This window comes from Kogia breviceps, chromosome 19 (assembly GCF_026419965.1).
Source record: "Kogia breviceps isolate mKogBre1 chromosome 19, mKogBre1 haplotype 1, whole genome shotgun sequence".
NCBI classification, from domain to species: domain Eukaryota; kingdom Metazoa; phylum Chordata; class Mammalia; order Artiodactyla; family Physeteridae; genus Kogia; species Kogia breviceps.
In genome coordinates, this window is record NC_081328.1 from 36,704,912 (window position 1) to 36,722,608 (window position 17,697).

Below are 17,697 nucleotides of genomic sequence, written 5' to 3' on the forward strand. Positions count from 1 at the left end.
GAGTCAACAGTACTCTGAAGCTGTATGTGAAACTGTAAGATAGTCTTTCTGTCCTTGGGAAGGAGCTAGGGAGACAAGATGAGTACGTGTGAAATAGTGGTCAAGAGAAAAAGCTGGTTCTCATCAAGGGCCAGATTGTTTGATGAGGAAGGAGAGGATGCTGGGGACTGGAGCAGGTGTTTGAATCTTTGAAGGATGAATAGGAAGGGGCAGGTGAATGGGAAGGCAGTCCAGGCAGCAGGTGATGGCATTTTCCAAAATCCCAGAGAAGGGTCTGAGTGTCAGGACAGAGACTGGACCCACCTCCTGGGCTTGGCACTGGAGAGGGTGAGGCCCAGGGCAGGGGACAGAGGGCTTTTGATGGCTTCAGTAAAGCCTTTGACCTTGAGCCAATGGACAATAGGGAGCCTTTGATGGTTCCTCAGCTGGAGAGGCATAAATGAGAGTAGGATTTGAGAAAGTAGTGCTTTAGCTTATGCCTAATGGATACGAACAAGGGAGGCCCAGAGCAGGGCATCTTGGGAAGAAATTACTGATATTGTGGGAGGGGTCAGGAGGTCTTGCTGGTCCCAGGGGGCGGGGGTAAGGAGGATGGGAGCAGCTCTAGGAGTTGGCTGCATGAGAGGGAGGAAGGAGTGGTAGGAAAGAGCCAAAAGTTTGAGCTGCAGCTGGTGGCATCTGTCCCTGGCAGACCCGGGGAGTAGGGCAGGAGAGGGAGGATGTGTCAGGTAGTGACCACATTGGACTTGGAGTGGTGGTAAGTCACCCACATGGGGGTGACGCATAATCAGGCACTAGACCGAGGGTGAATTGGGGAGTGGGTGTGGGGTCACGCTGGGGCACAGAGGTGAGAAGACAGAGGGAGCTGCTGTCTGGGGAGAGGGTGGGCATGGGGGACTGCAAGGGCCAGGCTCTGAGTGGGACAGAAGGAGAGGGCAGCTCAGGTGAGGCTGGGGATGGGGGGGCAGATGCTTAGACATAGGAGGGGTCAAGAGGGACAGGACAATTCTGGGATCTAATGTACAGCATGGTGACTATAATTAAATATTGTATACCTGAAATTTGCTAAGCTATTAGACCTTAAGTATTCCCACCACAAATTAAAAGGTAACTAACTATGTGAGGTGATAAGTGTTTTAATCAGGTTGATTGTGTGAATCATTACACAGGGTATAGATTTATCAACTCAATCACATTGTATATCTTAAATATATACAATTTTTATCTGTTAATTGTACCTCAATAAAGGTGGAGTAAGTAACAACAACAAAACAACAACAAAAATGGCATTATCACCATCCATAATTTGTTTGTGAAATTCATCTTTCGTTGAAAAATCTAGAGTTCATATATTTTTATTGCTCTTTTTATTTCATGATACAGATATTCCACAAATAATTTAGGTATGCTTTAGTAGTTAAGCATTTCAGTTGTTTCCAGTCTTTAGCCTTGATGAATTTTTCTCCAATGGGGGGAAAGAAAAAAAGAAGGACAGGGCAAGGCCTTGGGTTTGGCAGCTGGGAGATGAGAAGAGCCTACACATCAGGGCCAGGAGGCAGTGGAGGGAGATGGGCAGGAGCCCACACTGGGTGTGCACATTAGCTGGGCCTCATCCAGGGAGAAGAGGGACCAGGGTGGGGCCATGCCGCGTGTGTTGGGTGTGTGGTTTTGTCTCAGACATCAGTTTGTGTCATGGGGAGTGCTAGAAGTTAAGCGTTCCCGTTGAGCCTGTGGCTGGTTTGGCATTAAGCTGTGGACCCATGGTAATGAGTGTGTATATTGTTGTGTGTTTTTTTTGTTTGTTTTTTGTGGTACGCGCCCCTCTCACTGTTGTGGCCTCTCCCGTTGCGGAGCACGGGCTCCGGACATGCAGGCCCAGCGGCCATGGCTCACGGGCCCAGCCGCTCCGCGGCACGTGGGATCCTCCCGGACCGGGGCACGGACCTGTGTCCCCTGCATTGGCAGGCGGACTCTCAACCACCCCGCCACCAGGGAAGCCCTGAGTGTGTATATTGTTGAGTTGTGTGTCTTTGTTGGGGGTATTCTGTTGCTTTCTGGACATGAGTTATTCTGAGCAGTTCCTTTCAAAGGAGTTATCCTTGACTTTGTGCAGGCTGATGGTGCCCTCTGGTGGACAGGAGAGACACTGAGCCGGCCATCCTTTATTCATTCTTGTATCAAACAACCATTTATTTAGATCAGAGTTTCTCAACCTTGACCCTTTGGGCAGAATAATTCTTTTCTGTGGGAGGTTGTCCTGTGCACCGGAGGAAGTTTAGAAGTATCCCTGGCCTCTGTCCACTAGATGCCAGTGGCACCCCCCGCTTGTGAAAACCAAACGGTTCCACACACTGCTAAACGTCCCTGGGGGCTGAGTCGCCCTGGTTGAGAATTCATGATTTAGACCGTTTAAGTGCCAGGCTAATACGGCTGGCTAGGTGATAGGAACACGGTGGGAATAAAACAGACAGGATCCCTGCCCCTCATGTGGCTTACAGACCAGCCAGGGACACAGGCAGGAACAAGGAAACTAATGCATACAGTAATGATCAACTGAGGTAAGTGCCACAGAAGGAAAAAAAGTCAGGGCTGTGCTACAGATGGCAGGCAGTGGTGATGGCGGCTGTGCTGCGATGGTCGGGTCAGGGGAGGCGTCTCCGAAGATGTTTAGATTCGGGAGGAGCCAGTCATGTGAAGGGCAGGGGAGGCGCGTTCTAGTGGAGGGAACCAGCCAGTGCAAAGGGCCCGAGACAGGAAGCCACCAGGCGTGAACGTGAGCTGTGTCATGGATGCGGAGAGGGGTCCGAGGACGACTGCCCTAAGTGGGGGGTGCTGGGAAGCAGGAGTTGACACCAGCAGGCCTAATGGAGGTCCAGTGGGCAGGCTTGTGCGGGGATGGGTTTTGCTCACCTCTGTCCCCTACAGTGCCTGCACCAGGGAAGGGACCTGCTCCTTTCTCTGCGTGGACAAATGTCCGAGCCCACTGGGCCGGCTGGAGCAGGGGGGTGCTGGGGCCAGGTGGTGGAGGGGCTAGGACCTAGCTGGGGACTCTGCTCTACTGTGATGAGTCTTCTTAGCCCAGACAGTCCTGGTCGGTCTGGGGAGAGCTGGCTATGAGTGGATCCCATGGAGGGCCTGAGCCGGGCCAGACTGGGGTCTAGGGCTGGACCGGCATGGAGGTGTGGGCACCTGGGCGGGGCCTGGCTGGCTCTGAACCTGGGGGCGTGGAGGTGTGGGCACCTGGGCAGGGCCCTACCTGTGGCCTGATGTCATTGCCTCCTCCCCAGCGCTGGCAAGACCTCAACGTGATCAGCAGCCTGCTCAAGTCCTTCTTCCGAAAGCTACCTGAGCCTCTTTTCACTGATGGTGAGTAGGGGGTGGAAGTGGAGGATGGGAGGAGGAGGGAATACCTGTCTGTGCTGCGTCCTGACCACTTTTTACATTGGGTGTGTTGGTTTTACTTTGGGGGTTTTTGTTTTAATACAAAAGAAATACGTGCTTGCAAAAAACTTAGGTAGTACAGATACGAATCAAGTAAACACAAGGGTCCCTGTCATCCTCCCATTCCCTGTCCGCAGAGGTTATCCTAACACTTTCTGAGCATTTACTATGTGCCAGGCACTGCTCCCTACAACTCCATGAGCTAGGTACTATTATTTCCCCTCTATAGATGAGGAAACTACAGCACAAGAGAGGTTAAGTGACTTGCCCAAGGTCACAGAGGTTGTAAGTGTCAGAGCCAAGGTTCAGCCCCAGGCATCTGGCTCCAGAGCCCAGCTCTTGACCATTTGCCGAGCTGCTTATTAACAGTGCATTGCGTTTCCTTCCAGACCCTCTTACACGTGTGACAAAGACACACTTGCATATGTAGGGCTTGAGGTTGGGCGGGTTCAGTGGCGCACTGGTAAATGTTTCACATCTGGCTCTCAAGGGAAAAAAAGCCATGATGTGTAGCATTTTCCAGTTTCCATGGTGTAAATACTCGCACCACGGCTGATTTCAAGCTCCCGATTTGCTATCACCAACATGAAAGCCAAACACAACTGGTTGGCAGGAGCCCATGTGAGCGGGCGGCTCCAGCACACGGCTGCTTGAGTTCTTAACAGAAGGAGGCTTATAATTTTGAGATTCATTCGTGTCAGTACAAAGAGCTCTACCTCATTCTTCTTTTATTTATTTTTAAAAAATTTATTATTATTATTTTTTTGCGTTACGTGGGCCTCTCACTGTGGTGGGCTCTCCCGTCGCGGAGCACAGGCTCCGGACGCACAGGCTCAGCGGCCATGGCTCACGGGCCCAGCCGCTCCGCGGCACGTGGGATCCTCCCGGACCGGGGCACGAACCCGTGTCCCCTGAATTGGCAGGCAGATTCCCAACCACTGCGCCACCAGGGAAGCCCCCTCATTCTTCTTTTAAATCAACCACATAGTTTTTCATAGCCTGAATAGACTGTAATTTGTCTAATCACTCCCCTACTGCTGGCTATTTAGGTTGTCTTTGCATTTTTGTTATTTCGAAATGTGTTACACTGACTTTCCTTGATTGCGTTCCTGCTCACCTGGGCTGGGGTCCCGGAGGTGGATTTGTAGACATGGAATTGCTGGGTTAAAGTCCTGGAAAACATTTTGAAAGCTAAAGTCAAGCTGTACTCCGGGGAGGCGGCCCTAGTTTACACTCCCAGTAGCAGCGTAAGAGATTTTGCCTCCTTACATCCCCATAGGCACTGGATGTTATTAATATTTTAAACTTTTGCTGATCGGGGAGAGAACACGGCATCTCACTATTGTTACCATTTTCATTTCTGTCGTTACTAAGAGATTAACTATCTTTTCACTAGTTTATTGGCCTGTACCATTTCCTCTGTAGCTGCTCATTCAGACTATGTGCCCGTTTTGCTACTGGGTTCTTGGTCTTTTTTCCTGTTGATTTGTAGGAGACAAGCTCTTTGTACATTATGGATATTAACCCTTTATTAGTTTTTGTAAATATTTGCTCTTGGTCTGCCATTGCCTTTTTTTTTTTTTTTTTTTTTTTTTTTTGTGGTATGCGGGCCTCTCACTGCTGCGGCCTCTCCCATTGCGGAGCACAGGCTCCGGACGCGCAGGCCCAGCGACCATGGCTCACGGGCTTAGTTGCTCCGCGGCACGTGGGATCTTCCCGGACCAGGGCACGAACCCGTGACCCCTGCATCGGCAGGCGGACTCTCAACCACTGCGCCACCAGGGAAGCCCCTGCCATTGCCTTTTAACTTTTCAGTATGGAAATTGAAAACAGTAATTTTGTGTATAGTCAAGCTGTTAACCGTTAATGGATTCTGTATCTCAAGAATGCCTTATGATTATAAAAGTATTTTCTTATTTTTCCCCAATATTTTAATAACTTTTGTTTTTGGCTCTGTCATGCAGTTGAATTTATTTGTGTATTATGTGAGCTAGAAATGGATTTATTTTCCCAACAAGATAACTGACTTGAAGTGCTGCCTTTATCTGTCCTGATCCTTCATCACCTGCCTTAGCTGTGCTATCTTTTTAGTGTATTTCAGTATCTAACAGGGCAAATCCTCCCTCATCATTCTTCCAGATGAATTTTAGGATAAACTTAACACATCCCATTTTTAAAGTTTCCCATGGACTTTTTCTGAAGGGAGTTGGGGGAACGCTGACACAGAGGGGGAGGGGTATTTGGAGGCTGAAAGACCCCTCCCTCTTTCTAGGTAACCTTCTCTTTTCTCTTCCAACCTTGTGGTGTTCTTGTCCTGGAGGCTGGGCCAGGGAGCCCTTTTCGAGGATCAGTAGGCAGCTGAGATCTTATTTCTTCCCAAGCGAACACACCTGGGCTGTCCCAGGTCAGCTGTGCACCTGAGGGCAGCTGTGGTGGGGTTGGTCACATGGACACGAAGCCACAGAGTCCCCCCAAAGTGGAACAGCCTTGGCACAAAACACTGACCTCCCGGCAGGGCCTCCTCAGCCTGGAGGCCCACCTCTCTAAAGAGTTCTCACTGTGTTCTAGACAAATACAATGACTTCATCGAGGCCAATCGCATCGAAGACTCGAGGGAGCGGATGCAGACTCTGCGGAAGCTGGTGAGGAGAGGGGTGCTGTTAGGCAAAGGGCAGACTGGGCAGGGCGAGCACCACTGCCCCAGGAGCCCGAGCCCAGTGCCACCACTTCCCTCTGTGACCTCAGCAAGCCCTTCTCCCCTCAGGGCCTCAGTTTCTCCATCTATACGAGGGGGGCAGTTAGAGGGTGGATTCCAGACCCGCTCAGATATGGCAGCGGAGCCCCTTTGGGGTATGGTGGGGAGGCGGAGATCATCACACCCTGGTCCCACGCCCCTTCTTTCTCCCACCCAGATCCGGGATCTCCCAGGACATTACTATGAAACACTCAAATTCCTCGTGGGCCATCTGAAGACCATAGCTGACCACTCAGAGAAAAACAAGGTGGGTGGAGGCCCTGATGTGAAGTGTGGGGGAGGGAAGCCTACCGGGGTCTCCTCAGCATGTTCTTTTTTTTTTTTAATATAAATTTATTTATTTATTTATTTATGGCTGTGTTGGGTCTTTGTTGCTTGGCGCGGGCTTTCTCTAGTTCCATCGAGCAGGGGCTACTCTTTGTGGTGGTGTGTGGGCTTCTCCTTGCGGTGGCTTCTCTTGTAGCAGAGCACGGGCTCTAGGTGTGCAGGCTTCAGTAGTTGTGGCACGTGGGCTCAGTAGTTGTGGCTCACGGGCTTAGTTGCTCCATGGCTTGTGGGATCTCCCAAGACCAGGGCTTGAACCCGTGTCCCCTGCACTGGCAGGTGGCATCTTAACCACTGTGCCACCAGGGAAGTCCCTTCTCAGCATATTCTAAGCTCCTCCAGTTTAGAAAATCTCAAGCCCCTCTGGCCACGCCCTCTTTAAGGGTTGTTCTGTCCCCACCCCTTCCCTGCATACTGGCCAGTGCTTCTCCCTGGAGAGCCATCTCCTGAATTTCTGAGGGTCTTCCAGAGGCAGAGAGCCTCAGACTCCTGGGTCTGATGGAGATCTATCCTCTGATCTAGCTCAGATCCCTTGTGTTGCCTTTTCCTAAGCAAACCCCTTATATCTTCTGATTCTGTGGTGGAAGAAGGGTGGGGGAAATGAGGGATAGGATTTCTCCCGGTCCTGAAACACGCTTGGAACTTCCAGTGGGTCCTCACTCTGGCTTCTCCCACTGCTAGCAAGCATAGTGTGGGTGTGCAGGTGGGGAACTGTCCGTGAGTGCCGGGACTGGGGTGAGTGGGGCTGAAAGCTGGCCTGTTCTCTATTTACCAGGCACCTCCATACCCCGCAAGGAGGCATCTGGCCCATAAGCCAGGGTCAGCTCAGGATGAGGTTGGGCTGGGGGCCTGAGGGCCCAGAGTGAGGGAGGCCTGGGGGGCTGGAAGTCAGAGCTCACAGGGGTGTTGACGCTGATCCGCTTCCCTCTCCTGCCCAGATGGAGCCCCGGAACCTGGCCCTAGTCTTCGGGCCAACGCTGGTGAGGACGTCCGAGGACAACATGGCGGACATGGTGACCCACATGCCTGACCGCTACAAGATTGTAGAGACGCTGATCCAGCACGTAAGCAGCTGCCCTGGCCCAAGTCCCCCTGAGCATCTGGCTCCCGCTTTCCTGGGTGGATGTGCTCAGGGAAGGATGAGGAAGCTCAGTAAAATGCCGCTGAGATGGTGGATGCCCTTCAGAAGCAGTAGGCTGCATTTTAAGGCCAGACGGAAATGGGTCCTGAATCCCTGTCTTTCCGGGATATTGCATCGCCAGCAGGAGAATCAGGAGGCCCTGAGCTTCCAAGATGCATGTGAGGGTCGGAGGGAGGAGGAGGGTCAGGGAAAGGTGCTGCCGGGTTGGAGGGCAGAAGGGGTAAAAGAAGGGATGCCTTAAGGTGGCCCCCAGGAGAGGTTTCCTGGCAGAAACGGGCAGACAGGTACAGAGGTAGGGACAGAGCTCTCCCTGCAGGCCCACTTGAGACTTCAGGGAGAAAATGGTGATGCCCGGGATAGGGGGAGGCGGATGTCGCAGGGCGCATGATGGGCCGGGGCAGGATCCTGGCTGCATGTTCAGTGTGTCTTGGGCTGGTCACTTTCCTCTCACGGCTGCCTGGAGGTCCCAGGAGCCTGGTGTTTCTAAGGATTCTTATTGTTATCCACCACGGGATGAGAACCCAGAGTGGCCAGCAGAGGGCGCAGGAGACCTTGGTTTTCCAGAGCCAAACCCAGGCCAGCACCACCCCCTTCTGGGGCCCTCAGGGATGTTTTTACGAATCACAGATTTTTCCATTTCCAGATCTTGGTGTGGCCTGTGGTCTAGTCCACAAAGAATGGAACCAGAACCCTCCTGCCAGGAGAAATAAGATTGGCAGCTGGTCCAGGGAAGGGAAACCTCAGCCTCCCCCACCTCATAGTCACTTTAGGGAAGGGAAACCAGGTCATGTTACTCCCATTTTACAGATGAGGAAACTGGGGGACTCAGAGAGGCAAAGTGATTTGCTCAAGGTCACACAGCTAATAAGTAGCAGCCCCGGGATTTTAAGCCAGGACTGTCTGACCAAGGCCCGTGCTTTACTCCCCAACCAACTGGGAGGTCTGACTCCTGGGGGCTTTGGAGTGAGGGAGATTGGTCAGAGTTAGCCAAGTGAGGCCATGGGTGGGCTTTGGTCATGCTGGCTGGCCTTGTCTGCTTGTTTCCTTCCTTCACCACACGGCAGGGCTCTGAGCCTGTTTGCACTCTAACATTGGGACCATCAGCTCGGAGGCCCACTCCAGAGCTGTCGGGGAGGCCAGGGCTGGTGAGCAATATCAGGGATCCTGATGTGGCCTCGCTCTGGGGAAGCTTATCTCTCTTGGAAAAGTTCAGCTCCCCAAACCAACAGGGAGCCGTTGGGGTCCCCATGAGTGTATGCTTTGTGGGGAGGGCAGTGGGGACGTGAAGCCCTGGCTCCTAGTGAAGTCCCAGGAAGCCTAAGGCCTGCGGTCAGCTGGGATGTCAGGAGCAGCAGTCTTCAGGGAGAAGGAAGGCCCAAAGTGTGTCCACTTACCCTCCCTTAGGGTCCCGGGGGAAGTCCCCAGCCAATGGCGGCTCCTTCTCTGGGCAGGGTCAGGGGATATGGAGCACATCTGTCTCCTTCATAGGTGTGATCCCAGCAACAAGCCTAGAGCCTGGCACATGGCGGACACTCAGTGTTTGTTGAATGCATGAATGAATGAATGAATGAATTGCTGTAGAGGTTATGCCAGTCTGGGCTTTCCCACTGAGGAATTCCTTCCCGGGAACTAACTGATCGTGCAACCCTCCATTCTCTGCGCCCTTGGCATTAGAACATAATCAGCCCTGGACTATTGTCGAGGGAATGAGCTACCCCCTCAATTCACATTGAGCCCACTGAGCCCGGCCACCTAAGAGGCTCTGTAGCCAGGAATCAGTGTAGTCACGAGCTCAGGCAGGGTGGGACTTGTGACAGAGACTGCTCTGGCTCTGGCTCTGAGCCCCTGGCCAGTGAGTGGACGGTTGGTGTTCATGGGCGACATGACCTCCTGCTGGGAGTTTCGGCTGCAACCATCACCTGGCCTCCCTGCCTAGGACTCCTGGTTTCTGTGGAACTCTTGGACAGCAGAGCTGGAAGGGGCCTTAAGGCAGCAGACCTGACCTTGCATTGTACAGAGGGTAGAAACTGAGGCATAAAGAGGAGCAGTGACTTGCCCGGGGTCACACAGCAAGATAATGGCAGAGTGGAGATGAGCGAACCCGGGTGTCCGGCTGCCCATCAGCAAGTCAGCAGCCCGCTCATACTCATGTTTACTAAGTCAGTTGGAACCCAGACAAAGACCATGCCAAGGCATTTGTTCACTTATTCACTCAGCACACGTGGTGATTCCTACCATGTGTACCCTGAGATTTCTCAGCCTGGCACTAGTGACCTTTGGGGCCAGATCATTCTTCTTTGTTGGGGGATGTCCTGTGGCTTATAGCATGTTTAGGAGCTCCTCTTGGCCAGATACCAGGAGCATCCCTCCGCTTGTGACAGTTGAAAATGTCTCTGGACATTGCCAAATGCCCCCTCGGGGGGCAGAGTCGCCCCAGTTGAGAAGCACTGGTATAGAGGCTCAGGGCACTGCCTCTGGAGCCAGCCTGCCTGAGGTTGAACCCTGGCTCTGCTCCTTAGATGCTGTGGGACCCTGGGCAAGTACTTATTCTTTTTGTGCCTCCATTTCCTCACCTGTAAAGTGGAGATAATAATAGCACTTACCTCACGATGTTATTGTGAGGGTTGCATGAGTTGTTATCTGTAAGGCACTTAAAATGGTGCCTGGAAGGTAGTGTTATATAAGAGTTAGTTATTGGAATTCCTTGGCGGTCCAGTGGTTAGGACTCCACACTCTCACTGCCAGGGGCCCAGGTTCAATCCCTGGTTGGGGAACTAAGATCCCACAAGCTGCACAGAGTGCCACCTGTCCCCCACCCCCCACCTCCCCAAAAAAGTTAACTATCATCATCACCACGACCACCAACATCGTCATTCCATGCCAGATACAAATGCAGGTGCTGGGAACACAGAGATGAATGGAACTCAGGCCCTGCTCTGAAGACATCACTTCTTTCTTCATGCTCTGGGCTATGTCCAGGGAAGCCCCATGAAAAGACCCAACCCAGCCCTGGGTGTAGAGCTGCGACTATAGTCAGGGAGTTTTTGAAATACACAGAGAATTTAGCCAGGCAGAGAAGGGAGAACGAACGTTCCAGGCAGAGGGGATAGCATGGGCAAAAGCAGGGTGGCATGAGGGAGCATGAATTCTTCCAGAGAATCATGGGCCACCCGGAAGCTTCCTGCAGACTTCCAGGTTCCCAGAGCACTTTTAGGTTCCCTCAAACCCTAGTTAGAGGCTGGCTTCTTAGGGCTCCCTCTGGTCAGCCTGTCTCCGGTGACTGCACCTTTTATTAATAATAGCTAACATTTATTATACATTAATGTGTTGTACTAAATGTTTTACATATGGTATTTCCTTTTTGTTTTTTTAAATTGAGATGTAATTGACATACAACATTATATTAGTTTCAGGTATATAACATAACGATTCAATACTTATATAGATTGTGAAATGATCAGCACAATAAGTCTAGTTAACATCCATCACCACACACAGTGACAAGTTTTTCTTTCTTGTGATGAGAACTTTCAAGGTCTACTCTCTTTGCAGCTTTCAAGTATACAGTACAGTGTTATTAGCTATAGTCGCCATGATGTACATTACATCCCCAGGACTTGCTCATTTTATAACTGGGAGTTTGTACCTTTTGACTGCCTTCACTCATCTCAACCACCCTCCACCCCCTCACCTCTGGCAACCACCAGTCTGCTGTCTGCATGTATGAACTTGGATAATTTGGGGGTTTCTTATGCCACATATAAGTGAGATCATACAGTGTTTGTCTCTCTCTGTCTTGTTTCACTTTAGCATCAGGCCCTCAAGTTTCATCCACGTTGTTGCAAACGGCAAGATTTCATTTTCTTTTTTTAAAAAAATTAATTAATTAATTAATTAAATTTATTTTTGGCTGTGTTGGGTCTTCGTCTCTGCGCAAGGGCTTTCTCTAGTTGCGGCCAGTGGGGGCCACTCTCCATCGTGGTGCATGAGCCTCTCACTATCGCGGCCTCTCTTGTTGCGGAGCACAGGCTCCAGACGTGCAGGCTCAGTAGTTGTGGCTCACGGGCTCAGTTGCGCTGTGGCATGTGGGATCTTCCCAGACAAGGGCTCGAACCCGTGTCCCTGCATTGGCAGGCAGATTCTCAACCACTGTGCCACCAGGGAAGCCCAATTTCCTTTTTTAAATTGTTGAATAATATTCTACTGCATATACGTGTGTGTGTGTGTGTGTGTGTGTATACACACATACAGTATATGCACAGTTTCTTTATCCATTCATCCATCGATGGACACTTAGGTTGCGTCCATGTCTTGGCTATGGTGAATAATGCTGCAACGAACGAGGGGACGCATGTATGTTTTCAAGTTAGTGTTTTTGTTTCCTTCGGATAAATACCCAGAAGTGGATTTGCTGGGTCATATGGTGGTTCTATTTTTAGTTTTTTGAGGACCCTCCATACTGTTTTCCATAGTGGGTGCACCAGTTTACATTCCCACCAACAGTGTAGGAGGGTTCCCTTTTCTCCACATCCTTGCCAACACTTGTTATTTATTTCCTGTCTTTTAGATAACAGCCATACAGTATTTTATTTTAATCCTCACCACAGTTTTAGAAGTAGATACTCATACATTATGCCCATTTTAAAGATAAGTAAATAGAGAGGTAATTTACCCGATGTGGACTTGAGCCCGAAGCTGACTCCCGATCCTGCATTTCTCCCTCATCCTCTATCTCTCTTTTCTCTTCTGTCTCTTGTTTCTCTTCTGTCTTATTTGAGTTAATCATATGCCTGATTATGATGAATAATAATTGAGGTTCATGGCCCAAGGTCATAATCAACCTTGCAAGTCTCCTTGTTTCCCCACCTCATTCCAAAGCCCCCTCTGCCCACCCCCCAATAATTACCACTCTGATAGGTTAATGTGTGTATTTTCTTTCTTTTTTTTTTTTTTTTGTGGTACACGGGCCTCTCACTGTTGTGGCCTCTCCCGTTGCGGAGCACGGGCTCCGGACACGCAGCGGCCATGGCTCACGGGCCCAGCCGCTCCGCGGCATGTGGGATCCTCCCGGACCGGGGCACGAAGCCCTGTCCCCTGCATCGGCAGGCGGACTCTCAACCACTGTGCCACCAGGGAAGCCCCCAATGTGTGTATTTTCAATCCACCTTCTAGATGCTAATTTTAAGTATAAGGATATCCTTAAATATATATAACATTCTGTGTGTTTTAACTTTCAATTAGTGAGCTTAGCTCATTTACGTTTTTGTAATTTCTGTACTGTCAGGACTTATTTATGTATTTAATTTTTGGCTGCATTGCATTTGTTGCCACACACAGGCTTTCTCTAGTTGCGTCGAGTGGGGGCTACTCTTCGTTTTGGTGCACGGACTTCTCATTGCGGTGGCTTCTCTTGTTGCGGAGCATGGGCTCTAGGCACACGGGCTTCAGTAGTTGTGGCGCATGGGCTCAGTAGTTGTGGCTCATGGGCTCTAGAGTGCAGGCTCAGTAGTTGTGGCACACAGACTTAGTTGCTCTGAGGCATGTGTTCGAACCTGTGTCCCCTGCGTTGGCAGGCAGATTCTTAACCACTGCGCCCCCAGGGAAGTCCCTGTCAGGGCTTATTTCTGCCATCTTAAATGTCATTTTCTGTTTACTACATTTTCATTTTATTTCCTTTTTTTGGTCTTTTCTACCTTGCTTTGGATGGGTTCATTTTATTTTCCTGATATAAAACTTACATAATTTATAAAACCCATACTTACATTGAATGATACAATTGCAAAAGCCTGTAGTTACGTTAAATTTTTACTATCAATTTCTAAAGCTTATCAGTATCCACATCTTCCTTCCACCACATCTAAAAGCCAAGTACCTTAGTGCACTTTCACCTGTCACTGGTTTCTCCCTCTGACTTTGAGTTACAGATTGTCGTGGGTATACTTTGTCTGTGTTTGTACGTGTGTGTGTGCATCATTGCTTAGTTTGATAACAGTGGACTTTTCTACGCTATTATCCATCCTTACTTCTTAGAACTGCTTGTTCCATCCTGGATTCATTTCTTTACTTGCTCATGTACTCAGTTGAGAGAGCCTTCGTGTAGCAAACTTTCTGATGTCTTAGAATAGCTTTATTTCACACTCAAATTTAAATGAGAGTTTAGCAAGGTATAAAGTTCTAGGTTCAAAATCCCTGCACTTGCAGTTCAGAAACACATCAAAAATACTACTTCCTTGTCTTCTTGTGTCTGTTGCTGCTGAAAGTTCTAGTTAAAGCTGATACTTGTTCACGTGTAAGCAATCTGTTTTTGTTCCTCAGAAAACTTTTAGAGTTTTACCTTCAAGACTCTCAAATTTCACAAAATATATTTGAGTGGGATTATTACTTTATTTTCTATTTCTGTTTGGCATTTATGAGAAAAACTTGCCTGCCTGCCCCTCAGGGAACCTCCTAACGCCTCCCTCTAGGCACCTGCCTTTTCCGGGGGGCGGGGGGGTTCCACCCCTGCTGTCAGTGTGGAGCCTAGGCTGGTGTGGGGTACATGCAGCTACAGCCACCGGTGCTGGCCTTGTCCCTGCAGTGGACCTGGCTGGCACTAGATGGCGCTGCTGCCCCCTCGCTTCAGGTGATGTGCAGGGGACTGTGTTTAGTGAAAAGCAGGCGAAGAGAAGCTCTCCCTGAGCCAGCCAGCCATCTGTGCTCAGGCCTTCTCCCACTCCAGGCTGCATTTCCTTTCCACACTGGAGTCCAAACTTTTCCATCAGGTGCCTGAGTGGGTCCTCTGAACTGAGCAGGTTGGGAGCCCGTGTCTCCCTGGCTTCCCTCAGCTCCTTCCCACGCTGATTCCATCACTTCCTTTTGTCTCCTTTGCAGTCAGACTGGTTCTTCAGTGACAACGAGGACAAGGGAGAGAGGGTGAGTGATGCAGAGGGCCCGTGGGGTGGGGTCTGGTCGATGGTGGGCCCTCGTCCCAGGTGGGAGGGGTGGGCAGCAAGACTCAAGCAGGGGAAGGTCCCTGCCCTTGGGACATCCCAGTCTGATGGAAGGAACATAAGCCCTCTCCTCCGGAGCCTCCAATCTGATGGGAGACGACAGTCCTCACCTTCATGAGCCCCAGTCTGAGGGGGAGTGGGGGGAGATAAGAGGCCTTGCCCTAAGGAAACTTAGTCCAGTAGCAAAGGCAGACCCTGTCCTCCAATCCAGTCTGATGGGGGAGTCACAGCTCCGGCCTTTAGGGTTCAACCAAGGTGTGGGGGAAGGCACAAAACAGCCTAATGGGGGACATGTAGGACCTGCACTCGAGTGCCTGGCTGATGAAGGAGACATTCCCTGCACGGGTGAGCCCCGGTCTGATGGAGGAGACCTGCGCCCTGTCCTCAGGGTTCCCCATCCCCGTCGGGTCTGCAGTCAGACAACTGAGGCTGCGCTGGCTGACCCCCCTTCTGTTTGCAGACCCCTGTGGACGACAAGGAGCCTCAGTCAGTGCCAAACATCGAGTACCTCCTGCCTAACATTGGCAGGACAGTGCCCCCTGGTGAGCCAGGTTCAGGTGAGAGCAGGGGCCTGGGAAGGGGTGGAGAGGGGGTGGGATCTGCATTCCCGAGGGTCCCAGATGGCTGGCCAGGGGCCCAGCTTCCCTGCTCCTGGCCCCGCCGCTGGACTGGGCTGTGGTGGGGCCTTCTGCCTCTCTGGGAGGCCCAGCCTGCCTGTGAGCTGCCTCCTCCGCCACTCAGCCGTGCCCACCCCAGGCTGGGTAGGAGCTTTGTTTTCACCGATTGCTTTCCTGAGCTTTTTATTTCTCACGGGCTGTGACCTGGGCACGTTCCTCTTTTTAATTTTTCTTCCTTTTCTCCTTGCACCCCTCCACCCTCTTCTCCCTGTGCTCTCCCCCCGTCCCCTGGATCCTGCCCCTTCTCTTCTCCTCCCCTTCCCTCCTCCAGCGGACCTGTTGGAGATTTAACGGGTACAGTGTGGCATCGCGGCCTCGGTCACTAACAGTGGCGGGTGATTATAAGAAGGCTGGGCAGGCACGAGGGGCAGGCGGGACGGTCCGGGGCCCTGAGGACCCCACCCTGACGTGCCAGTTACCCACAGCTGTTAACAACTTACGCCCACCCACGTCCCATCCAGAAGCCCCTTCTCAGGAGGAAGGAGGCACTTGTTGGAGCCACGTCTGGTCCCTCTTGCCAGGAAGTCTGGGCACTGCGTGGCTGCCCTCCTGCAGTCCCCCACGCTCTGTGGCTTTCTCTCTGTGCCGAGTTCGGCCACTTCTGGTTATCTGGGTGGGGGAGGCTTGCTGGTAGTGGGACCCAGCGTCTCCGGACACCAGGGATGCTACCCCGGAAGCCTCTGTATATCTATAGCTCCTGCCTCAGCCGCCTCCGAGGGCTGGCTCTTCCTGCTTCCAAAATCAGAGCCCCTGCCTACTCAGCCCCTAAGTCCTGCTTCCAGGCCTCTGGCCTTATCATAGCAGACAGTCCAGGGCCAAAGGAACAGCCAGTCCCTTCTTGGCTCGAGCCACTAACTCCTACCACCTGTGGGTGACCCGCCCTTAGTATTTTGACTGCTTCTGTCTCTGACAGAGGCATACCACAGCACCCCTAGTTGCAAGAGGCAGGCTGGGGAGGGGGCCAGAGGACATGGGGGGTGGGGATGGCAGAGAGGAGCTCCCCCACCCCGCCCCGTATCTTCTAATCACCCGCTGCCACTCTCCTGCCCTGTGTGTGTCGCTGTGTGGTCAGCCCGTCTGCTCTTCTCACTGTGTGCAGGGGAGGGCTGGGGAGGAGGCATCTAACTTGCTTGCCAGAGAGTGTGGATTAACCGCACCTGCCCACTGCCCCGGGCCACCCTGGGGGATCCTGGGGTCGGCCTGCTCCCTCCCCTGTCCTGGAGACAGCACTGTCAGGACTTGTTTCTGGTTCCTTCTCCACCCCAGTGATACTAGGGGAGTGGGACCCGCATCCCTTCAAAACTCTGATTATTAACAGCAGCCGTGCCCCACGAGGGCAGACTGACCTCAGGTCTGGAGGTGGAACCTTTCCAGGCTGTAATCACCAGCCCTCTCTACTTCCTGCCCCACCCACTTCCTGTCTGCCCTGTACTCCATCATTCACATGGTGCCTGTGCCCTCTCATGCCTGGAAGTGGGGTTGGGTGCAGGGTGGATATAAGGCACCCACCTCTCTGTGCACCGTGTGGTCTCCATTTCTCCAGAGCATCTGTGATTTGATGTGTTTCATAGTTGTGGTTTCTGTGAACTGCATCTGATATTTGGCATTTTCTCTCCAGTGCTTCAGAGTAACAGGGATAGGCGGGGAGGGGAGAGGAACTGGGCCAAAGGAAAGTCCCCCTTGCTCTTAACCCTGAGCAAATGAGGGTCCAGTGGCTGGCAGCCTGATGTCACTTTCTGCCTCAAAAGGAAGTGGTTACTGACATCCTTCTCTGCTCCATCCTTATCCCATAGGAAGTGACATCAGAGCCCCATCGCACTCCCAGGATCTGGGGAGAGCTCAGGTTTCCAAACTCCCTGGTTTCTGAAGCCTTTGAGGAGAGGGAATTGTGTTTACAAGACTCAGTCTTCTGTTGCTCAATCCAACTTTCATTTTTCTTTCGTTTCTTAACAATAGATTCCACCACCTGTAGTTCAGCCAAGTCCAAGGTAAGTGCCACGGCAGTTCTGAAAGTTATATCCCTGTACAAGCCAGCCCACTTTGTTTTTTGGTCAAGGGAGTTGGGAGAATTGTGATTGGAGCCTTGAAGAAGATTGATAGTCACTGGGAAGGAAGGTGGGAAATACCGAGTGTCCAAGGTAAGCTGAGAAGTCGCTCACCTTGGCAGGGCTTGGGGTGGTAGCTGCTGTAGTAGAGGATCTGGCTTGGGAGTTAGGTGGCCTGGAGGCAGTGTTGCTCAGCAGTTAGAAGCACAGACAGTCCTGGGCCTGAGCCCTGGCTCCACTACTTAGTAGCTTTGGGACATTGGGCAAGTTACTTAACCTCTTTCTGATCCTCAGCTTGCTCATACTATTTATGGGGATAAGATTT

At 51.6% G+C, this 17,697-nt stretch overlaps 1 protein-coding gene across 2 annotated transcripts in view; it reads left to right on the top strand.

Moving 5' to 3' along the window:
* Positions 1–17,697, top strand: part of ARHGAP23 (Rho GTPase activating protein 23) — an 84,360-nt gene that overhangs the window by 59,941 nt on the left and 6,722 nt on the right. For both annotated transcript variants that reach the window (XM_067020613.1, XM_059046501.2), the window contains exons 17-23: positions 3,288–3,366; positions 6,010–6,083; positions 6,354–6,443; positions 7,459–7,584; positions 14,532–14,573; positions 15,111–15,207; positions 17,284–17,315. In XM_067020613.1, coding sequence (XP_066876714.1) covers positions 3,288–3,366; positions 6,010–6,083; positions 6,354–6,443; positions 7,459–7,584; positions 14,532–14,573; positions 15,111–15,207; positions 17,284–17,315 — 540 coding nt within the window. The remainder of the gene's footprint in view (positions 1–3,287; positions 3,367–6,009; positions 6,084–6,353; positions 6,444–7,458; positions 7,585–14,531; positions 14,574–15,110; positions 15,208–17,283; positions 17,316–17,697) is intronic.